A 19,005-nucleotide genomic window follows, 5' to 3' on the forward strand; every position below is an offset into this window, starting at 1 on the left:
TTGCTTTTACAATTGTTTACTATATTTTGATATGCATTCAGCATGGAATATTGCAGGCGTCTATGGGCCGATTATGAACACCAAAAATATGAAACTATGAAAACTGACAACAAAAGCACAGTCTGATCTTCTATTAGAAGCTAGTAAGATTTGGCTCTCTGCAATACCAAGCTTCCTAGCTTACTGTATGCCTGGGATTCCGGGAGTGGCAACAGGGGTCCTCCCCATTGAAATATCCAGACAGGACTACCAGCACTGGTCTGTACAGATTAACACATAAACTGAGGTCAAGTCTCCTTTGTAGGCATTCAGGAATTCAAGATCATATGGCATTGTGTCATTGTGAGTGTGGACACCAGTATCAGACAGGTTAATTCAGTACATGTTCAAATAATAAATACACGGTTCCAGTGGACATATACAACCAAGACTTTGTTTACCATGGCAGAGGAAGAGGAAGAAGACATCCTATTAGTCTGTGATACACAAAGCACCTGCTAAATCATTCAAATATCCACACAGTGCTGTCTGTGATTCCTCCTTGTTCTGTACTACACAGTGGCCTAACCGTGTCTCCATAGCAACCTGGATGCCCAGAACAAAACGAAATAGTCTGTATTTATTTATGTGCTTATTTACTTATTATTTCACGTATTTGTTTGACTGAGTATAGTGTAGAACTAACCCATCACGTATTTATGCAAATGCACATGTATAGCCAGGAATAAACAGTATTGACAGTTGTTTCCCAAAATGATCAACAATGCATGTTTCTTCACAACGCTCTCCCATGAGGCCCCCGCAAGGGACTGCTGTCTGATCCAACTAACATCATCTGCTCTTCCTGCTAGAATTATGGTGATGCACGAGCCAGGACCTCCACTGAAAATGTGCCAGATACTGGTTTGTTTCTCCTCTGTATAATTTTAAAGGATTTTTTTTTTGTACCCCTGTAATGGCCATTTCTGTATCACATGTGATACAATGCTTAGCCACCCCTCTATATTATTATTTTTTTTTAAACTAGCCTCACAAGCCATCATTTTGCCAGAGAGGGGAAAAAAAGTGTTTTGTACAATAAACGGAATCTAGCCTTTCTCATTTCAAAATTGCTTGGGCATTACAGGGTTAAGCTCCCACATGCTTCAGGTGGGGACCACTAACTGAAATGAACGCTCCTAGGGTAGGCCTTCCCAAAATCTGCATTCAGTATTTCCTCATTTTATATATTGCAAATGCAGGGAATATATATATATATATATATATATATATATATATATATATATATATATATATATATATATATATAGACAAAGCTTATAAGCTTTAAAAGTAGATATTTTATAACACCTATTGGAAGGAAGAATTAATTAGCTCCAACCTAGTTTCCATGGAAACCAATTCAATAAACCAACGAGAATGAAAAGGAAAAATGGAGATACCACCAAGGACACTGATCCAAGCCAGCTGCCAATATATAACATAGGCAATTATATTGTGTACCATTGTACCCTTGATCAAATAAAACGTTACAGGTACCTCCTGAGTTCAAAACTAGTTTTCACATTATTCAAAGCCCTGAGCTGTAGGTGGAGGAAGAGGAAGAGAAAGAGAAAGAGGTGGAGGAAGAGGAAGAGAAAGAGAAAGCTGAAGAGGAAGAAGAGGAAGAGGAGGAGAAAGAGGAAAAGAAAGCTGAAGAGGAAGAGGAAGAGAAAGCTGAAGAGGAAGAGGAGGAGGAAGAGGAAAAGAAAGCTGAAGAGGAAGAGGAAGAGGAAGAGAAAGCTGAAGAGGAAGAGGTGGAGGAAGAGGAAGAGGAAGAGGAAGCTGAAGAGGAAGAAGAGGAAGAGGAGGAGAAAGAGGAAAAGAAAGCTGAAGAGGAAGAGGAAGAGAGAGAAAGCTGAAGAGGAAGAGGAGGAGGAAGAGGAAGAGGAAGAGAAAGTGGAAGAGGAAGACGAGGAAGAGGAAGAGGAGGAGGAGGAAGAAGAAGACGCCATATGTCTATTCTATGGTGGCACATGTGGTTTTAAAGCCACGCCTTGTTCAGCACCAAACTCCCGTGGACAGCTCCCAAAGAAATAACAGTCTATTGTGCTGTCATATCATATGACTATGTCAAAAACAGCAGTGCCATCCATACACACAAAGTATTTAACTGAAGAAAAAAAAACTTTGCTGCTACAAAGATTAAATTAAATAAATTGACAGTTTCAGAACTGCATGCGTGGCCCTTAGTTATTCTTTTGAGGTGTTTACTTTTACGTTAAAAAAAACCAAACAATCTACTTCATAATGTGCGCTTTCTAATATGAACGATCACAGGTGAACTAAGCAAACCGTCCTAATGTGTTAATGCGAATGTAAACCCGTTCCTTTGATGTTACATAGAATTACAGAAGCTATTAGTTTACAAAGTTTTTTTCAGACTCCCTCTTTCTCTATCCGGCCCCTGGATTAAATATACTGGCCCTTGTTTGCTTTTTGTCTTGTTGTCACGCTGAGAAAGCTGCTAATAACGATTCCAGTCCATTCCCTGATTGAGTCGAACTGACACGCGTGCGTTATGTGTGGTCGTGCCCATGTGAGTATTTGAGTGTTAAGGAGAAGTCTCCGTTGTTCAGATTCTATAGGCCTTCAGGAGTAAGAAAGGGTGTCGCCGCCGCTGTCCTTGGCTGTGTTTGCGGCTTTCGACCCATGTTCGTGGTTGACAATAACAGAACGACTTTTCGTTTTAGCACATTTAGCACTGAAAGATGTACTGTGGTATATACCATGGTAAAAGCCTAGTAAAATTAGTAAAGCATGGTTTGTGTAGTAACATGATGGCGAATAGAATCCCATGCTTTGTAAAACAAACACACACAAAAACGATTAACCATTATAAAAGAATAGTAAACAATGTTGGAAAACCTTTATATGAATGACTCAGTCTATGTCCCCCTCTCTCTCCGTGTCCATGACCAATACAAACCCCACAACACTCATGGCGTGCAATTCAGATTCCAGCTCATTAAATGGACTAACAGTAATTGTACTGCACGTGGTTTAGACATGAGAACCCACCCACTAATGTGTTTCTAAAACTGCGTGTTCAGCTTCTAAACTACAAACACTTATTGAAAGCATTCCAATACCCAGTACCAGACGCGTAATAATGTTCTGTTGTAAATCACACGCATAATACCGCGCTGCTTCTATCGATAAAGCGTGCTGTCCGCCCTGGTTTGATCAAAATGCTTTTTAATCTGTTTGATGATGAACAGCTGTTCAGCACACAGGTTGCACCGGCAACTAATGAGACAGATTCACGCTGTTTTCACGTGATGTGTGGGCTGAAAGAACGTGATCAATCCTAGGAGATGAGCGGTAAAGCGTCTCATTCTGCAGTCTGTAAATTGAACATCAGGTAATATGATTCCTCCCTCCCTCCACGCTTAATGCGCATCACGTGTTTAATACAAATATGTGTGTTCATTTGCAATTGCCATGCAATCGTTTAGTGTATAGTACACATATGGACAGGTGGGAGCATGCTTGATTGGAGTCTAGAAATGGTTAAAACAGGCTCGGTCAACACGCTACCAACATTCCCTAAACGAATTGACAAAGCGTCAGGGGGGTTAGGGCTTAGTGCTGTTGTCTTAACATCTCCATACACCAGTTATGACCGATATGAAAGCCGTTAAGAACCGCTGTAGTGAGTTAACAGACTTTACACCGAGCTACGCCTGTTATGAGTATTATTGTAAGGTATTGATTTTTGGTTTGTTTGTTTTAGTTTTTTTTTTAGTTTTTGTTGAACAGTAATTACAACATTTAAGTTCCTGGTAAAATATTGAGACGGGTATCATTACAGCGCTGCTTTTTGTAAATGTTTTTTTTTTAAGCTATTCGTAGCATAAATGATTTTTCGAGCATATTAGTTGTTTTTTCCACGAATAATGTGCTACTTTGCCTGCTGGTTTGACTGCTGCAATGCTATTAGTCAACCAGAATCTCTTTGCGAAGATCCTCTTACAGACTCAAAGTGCCTAATAAACAAAACACCACATGTTTCCTTTTTCCCCATTTCTCCTCTGCAAAGCAGTAAATGAATTACACTTAAAATGAAGGTCTCTGAGAGACTAGAAACCGCGTCTCTGAATATAGTTAGGCGCACACAGAAACAGTAGTAATTTGCAATGTAGAACAGCTAGAGTGTGTTTAAAATATGTTGCCTCTGATTAATCTGCGCAAATGTGCATGCGATTTACTATTGTGAAATGAGAGTTCTTAACACAGTGTTAGGGGAGTCGTTCAGTGATCCACAGGTATAACCCCAAACACGTACATTACTTTATATTCCTCACACTGTAAACCAAATATTTAGGAATTAAATATAAATCTGATTTCAAACACATTTTACAATGTGTATACACTATAATTATTATTACCATTATGAGTTTTATTATTATAATGATGATGATGATAATTGTTGTTGTTTAACCCTGTTGAATAAGGGTTAGGTTCATTCTTGGTTTAGTAGTGAATCTGTATTTTTGCAGCGCGCTGCAAATATATTTCAGGATACATTGTTTTTGATTTACAGTCACGTCTCCCGCCAACAGTCTATTGACCTCGTTTTAAACAACACCCAGTATTTTACAAATGTGCGGTCATTTTATATTTTAAGCACCACTGCTGGGGTTTGGGATTAACGCTATAAAAAGAGGTGGGTTTTCGTTCTACAAAAGCTGCAACATTTGAAACTCTAATAGCTTATAAATAATGAAGGGTTGCTTTCCCCGTATGCTGAATCACTCTCTCGAATCGAATAAATTCAGATGAGTTTTTCCTGTGAGCGTTTATCGACAAGGACGCCTCCTCCCAACTGGTTGGTGATCTGTTGCATGTACAGCATGGCGTGTTGCATAGGGCCGGGGCTGAGCTATGCAAGCAGCGTCTTGATAACTGCATATGTGCTTTCTGTTAAATGCATATGTTAGGACCGTCACCTGAGTGCGTTGCGGGTTGCGTGTATGAAGATTTGGGAATAGAGAGGGGACAATCGAAATACCAAGTGCTGAATGCATGTATGACTGCTGTGATGCAACATGGTGATCTGAAGGAAACAGGTGCCCGCCTACCTTTTTGGAGAACGGCAACTGTGCAGGCCAGTGGCCAAAGGTGTTTGCATCGATTGGGTTACAAGCTTAGGGGAGCCACTGGCGATATTGCAAAGGAAAGAAACCCTGTGTCTTCATGAAATGGAGACGCTGTAAGGGTGGCATTGCATTCAGCTGATACACAGACATTTTATATAAACCAATTCAGGCGTCCATAGAAGCGCGTGGGGGCTCAATGAACATACTTTTTTTTAAAATCGCCAGGTTAAAATAAACAAGCAAATAAACATTCTACAGTATGATCCTGACCGTTCACTAAATGTGAAACATGCCTGATCAAATCAGCTGCTCAGCATGTACAGTACTTCTCCGCTGCCCGATGCCTCCAGATCACGTATTACTGCAAATCGAGAGCAACAGACAGAGACGCAATCTGGTGCGAACTAACACTTCATATGCAGGGTGTTGTTATTTTGAAGAGCTGCAAACATAAGAAAGAAGGTACACACAACAGAATGGTACCCCAAAACACTCCCTCCTCCCCCTCTTCCGCATAGCATTAAAGGCAGACTGTGAATAGTCCAAACCGTTGCAAATTAAAATTGAGATCAAGATATATATATATATATATATAGAGAGAGAGAGAGAGAGAGAGAGAGAGAGAGAGAGAGAGAGGAGAAGTTTCTTTGTTCTTACCCTGGCATATTTCGATGAATAAGGATCTTCAAAGAGTGCCCACATGCGCTTTTGCCAGCGCCGCCACAAACCCCTAGATTTGGCATCGGGGGAGTCCCCCAGTGCCAGTCTTTTGGTCATTTCCAGCTCATCCTCGCCGTCTCCCGAGTCCCCCATGACATCTCCGTCGGTCCCATCATCGTCCTGATCGGGGGGGCCACCTCCGAAGCTGTCCAGGGCTTCCTCGGCGTCTCTGTGTTGGCGGTAGGTCATCCAACAACATGGTTCCACGTCGGTCTCGTCGATACCCCAAAACGCCAACTCTTCCTCGTACAGGGGCCCACACACGTCCGCAGGGCAGTGCAACTTGCCGGTCCGGTAATAGTTGAGGATGTGCGCAAAGACGCCCGGGTGGCGGTCAAAAAAAAACTCGTCGAACCTGGGGTCGTAGTCGAAGTGGCTGTGGGCATCGGGTTCCGCTAGCCAGGCTAACCGGGTGTCCGGCAAGGTGCGCAGAGTGCTGCGGTAAGTCTGGTGCCTAGTCCCTCCCACGTTTATCACAATGCGATCACTGTTGTCGCCCTGGCCCATCTCGTCTCTTAGGCATGTCGCGGACAACTTTTAGCCATTAAAAAACTAACGCTGCGGTACACGGAGGAGAAGACGGATCCAAATGACACATGAGTGAGGATAGGGGAAAAAAACCGTACAAAAACGAGTAATAACTGAAATAAAAAACTAAAGATCTCGCAGGTTATCAAACAAGATACCAGCAAGCAGTGGTGATGGCTTCCTGTCCTGTTGTCTTATAGGTAGTCATAGAAAGGCAGCGACAGTCTGGAGCTTCTGTATAGAAAAAAATAAAAATAATCCCAAATATATATATATATATATATATATATATATATATATATATATAAATTCGAGCAAAACAAATGTATCGCAGTTACCAATTAAGAAAAGAAAATTCCAGTTTCTGTAGTTTTCTGTATCCCTTTCTTTCAAAGAAATCACAGCAGTAATTGGAAATATTTCGCAGCTTTGCTGTGTTATTCAGCACACAGTGATGAGATGGTGCTGAAGGACATCGCCTTCCCAGCTGCCGCTCCGCGCTCCAGTTCTGAAGTCAGAAAATCATTCGGTGTTTTTTTTTCTTCTTCTTCTTCTTCTAATTCTTCTTCTTGCTTTTTTTAAAAAAAAAAAGACACTTCTATCCTTTTTGTCCTTCTTGATTTCAATATTTGTTTTGGCAGTCGCTAGCAGCTGCAGCAGCAACACCAACACCAACAGACAGACCCGACTACATGTAGATCTTTTAACGTTGATCCATCTGCGTTACTTTTATCTTTAATTTGATTTATTTATTATTATATTCCTGGCAGATCAATAATTGTTATTCGGTTCTGCGAGGTGTGGAAACCATACCAGGAATTCTGAAGCCAACCAGAACATCACTCACTGAACCTTTGTGCTAGCTAATGAGCGCTTAGTGTTGTTTGTGTCCCTTTTTTAAAGGGGAGAGGATACAGGAGGAGGGGGTCTCCTTGTGGTAATGCTCTCAGTTTAAATGTTTCGGTCACATCCCTCCCCTCTTGTCTCTGTCTGCCATGGAGATGTCCTGTCCGGCGGAGTAGCTGGTAGCTGTTGCTGGTGTGTTATTTGCACAGAGAAGGCTGCCTGGTTAAACCGTTTCCCTTCCTGCCTTGCTTCTTTTGGCTTGATGCTGGAAGGTGTTGCGCTTTGCAGTCTGCAACCCCCGACTCTCCAGCAAGGCGCAGCCGTACTCCCAGACTGCTTGAGGGGAGGAGGGCGTCACTGCGGGGTCCTAGCGCGCTCGTGTTCTCAGGGTCTTGACTAAAAAGACAATGAGATAGCTGTGGATTTTTGAGAAGCGTTTGTCAATCACACACGTGCTATCAATAAACAGCTCGCTGATTGCGGCGTTAGTTCGTATCTCATCCTTACAATTTCCCTTTTGGTCACGGTTTTTTTAATTTCATTTTTAGACTTTCTTTTTTTTTTTTTTTTAAATCTGTTTATGTGAAGTCCGTGGGATACACGATGCTGTCTTGCCAAGTCTTTGAGAAAAACAAATATCCATTATAAAGTATAACATAGATAGGAAACTTAACATGGTACCATTATCCACGCTGTGACCGAAGGGGCTATCACAATGCCAAATCCATATCTGCATCTCGTTATATGCAATACCGTTGAATCCATCAAAACCCAGTGCTCCCGCTGTGACTAACTGAATTCAATTAATAAACCATTTGCGGCTACTTCAGTTGGTAACTACTGTCCATTATCGTTTAAGACACCCAGTTGGAATTTCGATTTCAGTGATACCCACAGCTTTGGGTACTGTATTGAGTGTACACACACACAGACACACACACACACACACACAGACACACACACACACAGACACACACACACACACACACACACACACACACACACACACACAGACACACACACACACAGACACACACACACACACACACACACAGACACACACACACACACACACACACACACACACACACACACACAGACACACACACACACACACACACACACACACACACACACACACACAGACACACACACACACAGACACACACAGGGGGATTCAATACAATACAATACCATCTGCACCGAAGAAACTAAGAGTGCCGCCTACTGAAACTCTCGTGGTACTACACAAACATGAGGAGGACTCTGCTATCATCTCCATGGCAACACAGCAGCCATGGACGAATACGTTTTTATTATAAAGCATTACACACTTCTGGTTAGACAAACACTGCATGAGAGAGAGAGAGAGGGAGAGAGAGAGAGAGAGAGAGAGAGAGAGAGAGAGAGAGAGAGAGAGAGAGAGATGCATTGTGTCCATCAATCAATAACGGTACACCTTTCGCTTAAGATTATTGACAGTATTATTGAACCGATTCTTCTCTATGGCAGTGAAGTGTGGGGACCCCTCATAAACCCTGATTCCAAAAAATGGGACAAAAGCCCAACTGAATTAATCCTGGAAATTGCAAAAACTATTCTACAGCTACACAGTTCCCATTGTTCCTCAAAATTAAAAAGAGCAATATATTTGAATTTGACAGAGATAGATGCATTGTACCCATCAGTCAATAACAGTATACAACACACACTGTGGTTATTGTGGACACTGTTAGGAGTGGGGGTTGTGGCTAGTATATGTGTAAGGGGGGGGGGGGGGGGGGAGCTGTTTACTCCAGAGATGTTACTTTTTTAAAAAAATAATGTCTTTCCAATTGAGGATCACCTGTAGGGCTGGAATGAAATCAGAGTGTAAGTCGCTGCTACAGCTGTCCTCTAGAATGGCATTGTCCAGGTTGTGATTGCGTCAAGGTCCAGTTCAGGGGTTCACTCATTCAGTCCTCCAGGTCCAGTCCTCTGGGTCTGTAGGTATCGTTTCAAAAGTTCAATGAGTTTAGAAAGTTAGGGTGCAGGTGGACCAAAGGCTGCCTACGCTCCAGACCCTCTCCCTGCAATGTGGCTCATCGGCACTCCTCTGGTTCCTAGCAGCTGGTGGAGCTCAAAACTTGGTCTGGTTGGATCTTAAAGCATCTAATAAATATTCCCGTACACAAAAGTTCAGTAATTGCAGCTTCCACTGTGATAGCAGTGCATTGCACTGAAGAACCCGGGCATAACCCTTAGCTCCCGTCTCTTCAATGCTGCAGCATAACTGAAAGTGCAACATAACTAACAAGCAAGAAGAGCAACAGCACTGCCTTGTGGTCACCAAGAGAAACTACATTGCCAGATGCAAATGCAGGTGCAGGTTTTAACCCTTTGCAGCATTACAGCATTTGTGCTCAACAGTGGATAGTTATATGTTATGCATACCAATCATAAGTGAGCATACATATGAAATAACTATTTCATATTTACATTAACATCAATACAATAAGTGTGACTGAGAAATGCTATCAGCAAATTTTATGCATTCTATTTAATATACACATAGATACATAATGTCTTTTATTGTACCCTGGTTAAGGGAAAATGTAGCCATAAGTGTTATAGTTAAACTCATTAATTAAGTTGCTTAATACAGTGTATTAGAATTCTAGTAACGACTCACTAGCACGACCTGCAGGTGAGAAAAGGTACTACTAGCAACAGTCTGTATGCCTCTAAAGAAGCATTGCGGCTGACAGTGTGGCAGTTTATGGTTTTCAGAACGTGGTGTGACGGTGCATACCTGGTGATCTGGCAGCAGTGATAGACCACGCAGACACTGGCTTGTTATCCGAACAGGAAGAAATAGAAGACTCGGGACAGTGTGTTATATATTGGAAAATTAACAGACCGCTCTATAGATTCAGGGCGTTTTTAAGGTCAGATTACACCATGCAACTTATTGATACAAAACAAGACAAATAAAGCACTCTCATAAAACCCACCCGCTCCACAGGGAACCTTACTTCAGAGTATTCGAGTTCATAGTAATATTATTATTATGTGAAAACCTGAGGATTAGTTAAAGCAAACTTTAGGGTTCTAATTCTTCTTCTCATTGTGTTTCCTCTAGTGCTGTACACTGCACTGGCTCTCAGTGCTTTCCTGGTAGCTGCGGGAGTGCTGTGCGAGTTAGGGCTGATCAGAGAGTCCGAGAGGCTGCTGGCTGCAGTGAGTATCTCCCCCTTAATGTAGGGGTGTTCAAAGCCAGGTTTAGGGACCAAAAGTGACCCCTTAGCCCTTTAACCCCCTTCCTCGCCGAGTCGAAATACATCAGGCAACAAGTCCACAACAATTCAATATTCTGTAAGGAAATCTAACAATTTCAGGGTACCCCATACCCCCATGCTGCATTCAGCAATGTTGTGTTAGCTTTGCCCTGTTAGATATGCTATCCTGTTAGATAAACTGTCCGCTCAGTACCAGCCCTTTGTGCATTTAAACTGTGTCAGAGAGGCTCCATGTGGTGAAAGTGCATTTCACAGTTCTGCCACTAGGTGGGGCTGTGTTATCACTAACTAGACCCTAGTCACTCAGCTGTAAAACTCATGAAGAAAAATAAAACGATTCTGTTTTGAATAATCATTTACAGATTAATAAACACGGAACTATTGTAGACTGTAGTTGGCTTCCTTAAGGTTCATACGTGCAGTGTACCACGGTTTATTTTTCATGAAATCAGACTTGTTTAAATAAGGGTTAATCATTTGGGAACTGGACTCAGTAGCAGCTCTGCTTCCAGATACTGGGAAGCTGGAGTCGTTCTGCATTCTTAGATGAACTCAATGTCTTCCTTTTTCCCAGACTGTGAGAACCAGCGCTCTACCATTTATGACACGAGCATGTAAATTTGATTAAAAAAAAAAATTAAAATAAAACAGCAAGCCAAAACTATATGCATTCAACTGGTCAAAATGAAACAGACCTCACCATACCACCACAAAACATACGATTACTGGATGGCTTTCTGACAATGCTGTAAGATTCTGTATTGCAGTATCTGTATTGGATCAGTCACCCATCAATCTGATCAAGCAGCAGGGCAGAATGAATGGGGTGCTGTATCATTTCACACTCGGGTGTAAAGTCACGCTGCTCTCCAGTCGTAAATACTGACTTCCCAGCAGGAGTAGTTGAAGTGCTCTGGTCTTTTAACCCTAACCCTCCTCCCCTGCAGAGTCCCTGTAGAGCTGTTACTGTGACAGTGAGTGAGCCAGTCCACTGGAACATTAGCTGTAATATGTTGTCTAGTGCTCTCAGCTCTGCTTTATCTATTATTTAGAGAGCAGCCCCAGCTCTGTAATAAGAAATCCATTCTGTTATTAATGGAGCCCCTCACCCCACCCCCACCCCGTGTAAGAAGCTTGCTGCCTCTGCCAGGCCTCACATTATGATGCTTATTTGACCCTGTGTGCATTTTCATAATCGCGTGTGAAACCAGGAGTTTCTGGACTACATCACAACTTTCTTCCTGTGTACTTTTGTGAAATGGTTTCCATGTGTTTTTACCATTATTATCAGATTCTGTTCTGCAACTTGCTGCTGATGAAAAGAAGCTTGTGAGACCCTGTAACCCTCTTTCCCTCTCTCCCTTTCTCTCTCTCCCTCTCTCTCCCTCTCTCTCTCATTCCCTCTCACTCTCTCTCCCTCTCCCGCTAGCTCTCTCTCCCTTTCTCTCTCCCCCCCTCTTTCTCTCCCCCTCTCCCTCCCTCACTCCCTCTCCCTCTCTCTCTCTCCCTCTTTCTCTCCCTCTTTCTCTCCCCCTCTCTCCCTCTCTCTCCCTCATTCCCTCTCCCTCTCTCTCCCTCTCTCTCCCTCTTTCTCTCCCTCTCTCTCCCTCTTTCTCTCCCTCTCTCTCCCTCTCTCTCCCTCTCTCTCCCTCCTCTCTTTCTCTTGCAGTGGTTCCTCATCCTAGCTCTTCTGTTCTATACAGCTGGGATGCTGGATGTTCACACGAGCAGGTGAGGTCAGTACCACACTCAACACCTTTCACCTCTTGGCCTCCTCACTTAAGTCCAAGACAAGGACATAACCGTTATGCACGATCATCTTTAGGCAAAACAAGACCACACATTTTACAATAGCAGCCAGATAGGAATTAGTGATAGCAGTTGCCCTGTGATGATTAACAAGCGTGGCCTTGCAAAATACTTGTCTGCGTCCTATCAGTGCGCGGGGCTGCATTCTTACAGTCCAGCGTGGAGGTGTGTGTGTCATGGTGTGAGCTTGGCGGGGGCTGGAGGCTATAGCCTTGAGGATCTCCCCTGGATTGAGGAGAGCATGAGGGAAGAGGATTCAAATACCATTCGGTAGGCAATGACTTTTCCATCTGGTTAACAGACGTTTAGTTCATCTGACGTGGAGAATCCGAATCGTGCTGTCTGCTTCGCTGCCAGTGGCTACTTGGAATTGAATCAAAAAGGAGGCGTGTAGGTTTGCATAATGTCTCCAGCACACTGACCAGCCCCACCTGTGACCAGGGCTTCAAACAGTGCCTGCCAATTCAGCCACCTGCATCCACCTGGTGGCACTGTGTGCTATGTTAAAATGCCAGTGAAAGGAACTGGAGTGGTATCTCACCAGTAAGAAGAATATTGTAATGTTGTTTGCTGTAAAATCACACAACACTGCCCGTTACACGTTGATGGCTTCTGATGGAAGCGAATATGAATAAAACATACTGGCATGCAATATATATTAACTATGCATTAAATGTGGAATGTATCGAGCTCCCGATGGACAGGACTGTTAGGAAGATGTAAAATGTGTCTGAGCAGCCAGATCTCCTCCATGCCAGTGATGTATTGCTCTTAAGCCGGTGTGTCACTATGAATATTTCAACAGGCTGAAGTGCAATGCGCTGGGGAGCCAGCCTAGCTTTCTGTAATGCAGAACTCAATTACAGAGAGCTGAAGAACGACAGCACTCTAATTTATAGGCACGCCACTTTCATTGCTAATGCAGATTTGTTAGTGTTCATTTCACCACCATTAGAAGGATTAAACACCATGTTTGTTTTGGGATTCCAATGCACTGCAGGTTCCCCAAACAACAGACTGGCATAATAACACCTGCTATAGAGGAAGGTGGAACTGAATGGTATAGTGGTGTATCTACAGGTGTGGATAGGGAGAACACCCCTGCATGTCTGAGAAATAGTGCAATCCACCGCAGTGATGGTGTAGGATAGCGGAGCGTACCATTTAGTTTACGGGTGCACTCTTTCTACAGATGTCTCCTTCTAGAGCTGAGCTTTAACCATAGCTGTATAACTATAAAGAAACTGAATGGCTTCATGCGTCAAGTTGAAGTGCCCTGTTGATCACTAGCAGAAACACAATGGAAACAGCTCTGCAGGAGAACAGGAGTGTGAGCTTTTGGATCGCAGCATTAAGTTCACAGGAATAAACTCCTGGGTTTTTAAAACGCTTGAAAATTAAGGCTTTGTTTCCGATGTTGTAATCCAAGGGGCTGCAGTGGAAAAGAAGTCTGTTGCAAGCACTCTCCCTCTGCAGCACAAGAGCGCTCGGACTCACAGCGCCAGCAGAGTCACCCTATTACTCTGTAAGGTAGAATCCTGAAAAAGGGAGGAGGGGTAATAAAGGAACACCAGGCTGTACATAATAAGGCTGTATTGTGATCAAGGGGCTCTGGTAAATCCAGTGGCTGATAGATCTCATAACAAGTTGGATCTTAATGGTGATTCTGCCTCAACAACATGCCTATAATGATTGGGAATAGGGTGAAACTAAATTGCAGGAGAAAGAGATTGATGTGTAGGACTCTGGGGGAAGGAGGTGAATTAACACTAAACCCTGGAAGGCTAATGAACACAGTGTGAGATTATACACAGACTCTGCCTCCTTCTCTCAGCTCCAGCCCCTACCAGCTCAGCCCTTTCCTCAGCAAGCTCGTGATCCCTGCATTGTCAATGTATTTATAAGGCGCTGGCTCAAAGTCTTTCTAAGCTTATTTGTTTGGTTTTGGCTCAGATTTGGCTGCGGCAGTGTTTTTTTCTTTTTTTCTTTTTTTAAATATTTTTTATGCAGTTTATTGTTATTATTATTTTATTCCATTTCTCTATCTGGTCAGCTGTTATTGAAAACAGTATCGTTGCTAAGCTTTCATTTTTATAGTTTCATCTGTGTACTTTATTATACAGTAAGTTAAACATTTGTAACATTCACAAATGCTTTAAAATAAAGTTTCATTATTTTCCTGTTCTACACTCTTCAAAGCATACCATTGTTGGAAAGTGTTGGAAAGCAGAGTGGTAGAAACAATGTTGAGTGTTAAATGCATTTCAAATACACATAAAGCTCTTTCAAAGGGAGTTATTCTGCATGGCTTGAGCTTGATTCTCTCCCCTCCCGCAGCTAGAGGGCACTGTGATTGATGCCTATGCTTCTCTCTTCCACGACTTCCTGAGGAATCAGTCAGACTCTAGTGGGCAGCATTCCATGCTGCGGTGAGCTCCAGCACTCTGATGCTGCCTGTCCATTTGTCCGTCTGCCTGTCCGTCTGTCTCTGTGCACCAAAGAGAATATTGTTACTGCTAAAGGCAGGTCAGATTGGAAACGCGTGTGATTGACTCAGATCTGAGCAAATGTTTAGACACAACGGATAATTTTCGACCCTGCCTACTTCCGTTGTGATCATGTCCAGTTTTTGCCCTTTTCTGAATTTCAGTCTTGCACATCCCTCCTTATTACCTCCATTAGTCTCACTATGAGGGCACTAAATCCAAGGCAGCAATGTAGCACCAAGCCCTTTCCCTCCTCCTGACCCTTCCCACTGACTAATGAATCAGCCAGTCTGCCTACCTGATGCCTGTGGCCATTCCAGTGCTTCTCTATAGCCACTTCACTCCTGGTCTGAGTTTGAGTAAACCCACACTGCTCTCTGTGTCTTGTGTTTTCCAGTTCTCGTGCTGTGGGAAGCGCTCCCATTTTCCTCTCACTGGCCCAATGGAAAGCATCACAGCCACAGGGCAGGTAGCTTCTCTTTACACTGAACACGATGGGGATCAATGCTTACCCACACCCCCCTGCTTTCCTCCCCCCTACACCAGGCTGCTACCTATTGGGAAATCATGTGATATGCGATATACTGTACAGAACGAATTGCCTCATGAAAAAAAGACTTTGGTTAAGTGCTAAGCTTTATGGATCAAACACTGTACAAAGCAATTTTAATGTGGAGTGGGCCATTTAAACCTCATTGACAATATTTGAATGCAATCCAGATCAATGTTGCGTCACTTTCTCAGTTCCAGCACTGTCTTTGATATAAAGCTGTAATCCTGTACTTTCCCTCTGGACTCTCGTTTAAAAAAAAAACAGCAAAGTGTAACAAAGCATAGCGGAAGCATGGTAAGGCCAAGAAAGGTATGGTAAAGCATATTAAAAAAGCATGGCAAACCATGATGAACTAGTATAACCATGGGAAACTGCAAATTTACTGTAAACCCTCTGATCTGTTCTGTTCTTGTACCCTGCTCCAATCACTGTATATCAAAGAGGTGTACACACATCCTATTATCCACGCACTCAGCAATGTAGGGAGACCTGATACCACAGATGTATAGACCTCCCTTCAGTTGAGTGTTGTTGGCTTTAAAGCCTGGTACTCCCCAGGGAAGACTTACGTTTACAAATTGAATTACATACCGCTTTGCAGTTTTCTGTATACGGACAACATTTTAAAAAATGTGACATTTCAAAATCTAACATGAAATACTGTACTACTAATGGCTTCCGGTAGACTTTTGCGATATCATTTTGTAGTTTGTTTGATTACAAGTTGTTAAATAAAAGATCTAAATTATGTTCATGTAGGTTTTTTTTATTTTTATTATGAAGCAGAACGTTTAATCATAGCTGTGAAACACAGAGTTATTGTTGATGTATACGCTGGGTCAGACATCGTTTAACTATCCAAAATCTTTTACTAAGCTGAGCTAGAGGAGTTGAAATGTTTATCAAAGAATTTCACGAGGTCCTTTTAGATGTGCCCATGAGAGTTTTCTAGCTGTGGTGTCTGTCTCCTCAGGGCTGCCTGCTCGCAGTGTCTGCTTCCCTGCAGAAGCACATGGACTGGCGCTGGACTCGGCTGCTTCTCACAATGGCAGCCGTGGTGAGCTCGGGGTTAAACACAGCCTTCCTTTGCATGCAACCTGGAATCCCTCTCCTTTCAGTTCGTTGTTGGGGTTTTAAAGGGACACATTTTTGTCTCACTTCCATCGGTCTGTAAAACTTATATCAGAATCCAACATGTAACTGGGTATGACACAAAGGTGAAAGACTTCCCTTTTGAAAGTTTCACATAGTAAAAGCATAGGGAAGCATTGTAAAGCACAGAGAGGTCTGGTAAAGCATAGGCAAGCATTGTAAAGCACAGAGAGGTGTGGTAAAGCATAGGGAAGCATTGTAAAGCACAGAGAGGTATGGTAAAGCATAGGGAAGCATTGTAAAGCACAGAGAGGTCTGGTAAAGCATAGGGAAGCATTGTAAAGCACAGAGAGGTCTGGTAAAGCATAGGGAAGCATTGTAAAGCACAGAAAGGTCTGGTAAAGCATAGGGAAGCATTGTAAAGCACAGAGAGGTGTGGTAAAGCATAGGGAAGCATTGTAAAGCACAGAGAGGTCTGGTAAAGCATAGGGAAGCATTGTAAAGCACAGAGAGGTCTGGTAAAGCATAGGGAAGCATTGTAAAGCACAGAGGTCTGGTAAAGCATAGGGAAGCATTGTAAAGCACAGAGAGGTCTGGTAAAGCATAGGGAAGCATTGTAAAGCACATGGTAAAGCATTTAAAGAAAACATGGCAAACCATGGTAAATGTATAGTATAACCGAAGGAAAATCATAGGGACAAAAATGCAAAATTACCATGCAAATATACTAAAACCTTTAAGGGTTATAACTTTCTCCATCTACCTCCATGTTAGTATACTTACAGTAACTGACAGTCCTCCATTCTGCCTACATAAAAAAGCATGAGCGACAGGAGCAATCCCACTGACACAGGTTGAATCCCCAGTGCTGTAAAAGGCTCTAATAAAATGCAGGGGCAGGGTATAGATTTCTGACAAGTCTTACATTGTGTGTTTGGAGTTGTGGGTGAATTTAAATAGTATGGGTTCATCTTCTAATAAATTATTCAGCCCCCAATTATTTGTGCATTTCCGTTCACAATTAATGTTCAGGGACATGAGTAAAGCACATTTATACCAATAGGAATGACAGTAATGAAGTCCAAAATGAATTATGCAACGATATAAAGAACTGTTTGAAGTTGGATATGTTTGAAGATCAAGGTTTTGCCTGGGTGTTTGAAAAAAAAAAGGCAAGCTGTTTCATTGTCATTGTCGGCAGACTGATAAAAGTTGAATGTGGCAGATCTCTGCTGAACAGAGACACACACATACACACATACATACATACATACATACATACACACATACATACATACACACATTACACCCAGCCTGGCCAACCTTATTGCAGTAGAAAATATTTTGCGGGCATGTTGAGTTTGAAGATTTTTTTAAACTCAATTGGAACAGGGTGTGAGCTGGGTGTGAATCGGAGATCTCGCACATTGCAAGCAAGCGTCTTAACCACTGTGCAAAAGAGATGGGCTCCTCTGCATGCATGGTTTTAGAGCTTTGAACCTCCTTCTCACACAGCACTGCCATTTACACAAGAATAGCACACCCTGGCAGGGCGCTAGAGGAGATTCCCAGCTTTCTGAGATGGATCAAATAATGTTAATAACCTGGGACCTCTTAATCCCTAAGCATTTGTGTTATTAGTCCACAGATTATCCTTTATAAAAGTTTTGCACAGTAATAAAGCAGAGTGGAAGCATGTGGAAAGGATAGAAAGGTAAGCATATTAATAAACATGGCAAAAAAGGGAAGACTATGATAAATACATAGAAAGCCATGGGAAAAACATTGGGAAAAGCATTGGGGAAAACTGCAAAAATACCGGGATATCCACATGTGAGCCGAAAGGAGTCCAGGCATTTGACAGACAGACAAGACGAGTGCATTTTGAACAAGCGAATGTACTGTAAAACACTGGCAAATTATTATTATTTTTTATTTCTTAGCAGACGCCCTTATCCAGGGCGACTTACAATTGTTACAAGATATCACATTATACATATATCACATTATCTTACATACAATTAGCCATTTATACAGTTGGGTTTTTACTGGAGCAATCTAGGTAAAGTACCTTGCTCAAGGGTACAACAGCAGTGTCCCCCACTGGGGATTGAACCCACAACCCTCTGGTCAAGAGTCCAGAGTCCTAACCACTACTCCACACTGCTGCCCTACATTTAGTAAATTCCTTAGTTATGTATGAGAGCCTCTGAGTTTTGTTTGCTTCTGTAGGCAAACAATGTCTTAATGTCTGCATTCTTTTAACAGAGACTCTGTGCTGCAGTTCTGGGATTCGGTTTGCCTTCTGAAGCTGGTATAATTCCACACAGCGGGCTTCTGGGTTAAGATGTGGTTTTCTTCTCATGCACGAACCAACGGTTTATATCCAATAAACTCAAAAACACCCAAAAGTAAAATTAAAAATTAAAAAACCCAACACGCTTTTATCTTATCAAGCTTCCAAGTGCAGATCTTTATTTTCAATCCTTCAAAGGCAGTAGCCTTTGTTATTTATGCAACCTTGGTATCATTAAAGCATTATAAGAATGAAA

General features: G+C 42.4%; 1 protein-coding gene across 3 annotated transcripts in view; it reads right to left on the reverse strand.

Moving 5' to 3' along the window:
• Positions 1 to 7,546, reverse strand: part of LOC117434790 (potassium voltage-gated channel subfamily C member 1) — a 34,619-nt gene extending 27,073 nt beyond the window's left edge. For all 3 annotated transcript variants that reach the window (XM_034906760.2, XM_059002798.1, XM_034906759.2), the window contains exon 1: positions 5,799 to 7,546. In XM_034906760.2, coding sequence (XP_034762651.1) covers positions 5,799 to 6,368 — 570 coding nt within the window. In that variant the 5' untranslated portion in view covers positions 6,369 to 7,546. The remainder of the gene's footprint in view (positions 1 to 5,798) is intronic.
• Positions 7,547 to 19,005: the final 11,459 nt, after the last annotated feature.

Source organism: Acipenser ruthenus, chromosome 28 (assembly GCF_902713425.1).
Source record: "Acipenser ruthenus chromosome 28, fAciRut3.2 maternal haplotype, whole genome shotgun sequence".
NCBI lineage: Eukaryota > Metazoa > Chordata > Actinopteri > Acipenseriformes > Acipenseridae > Acipenser > Acipenser ruthenus.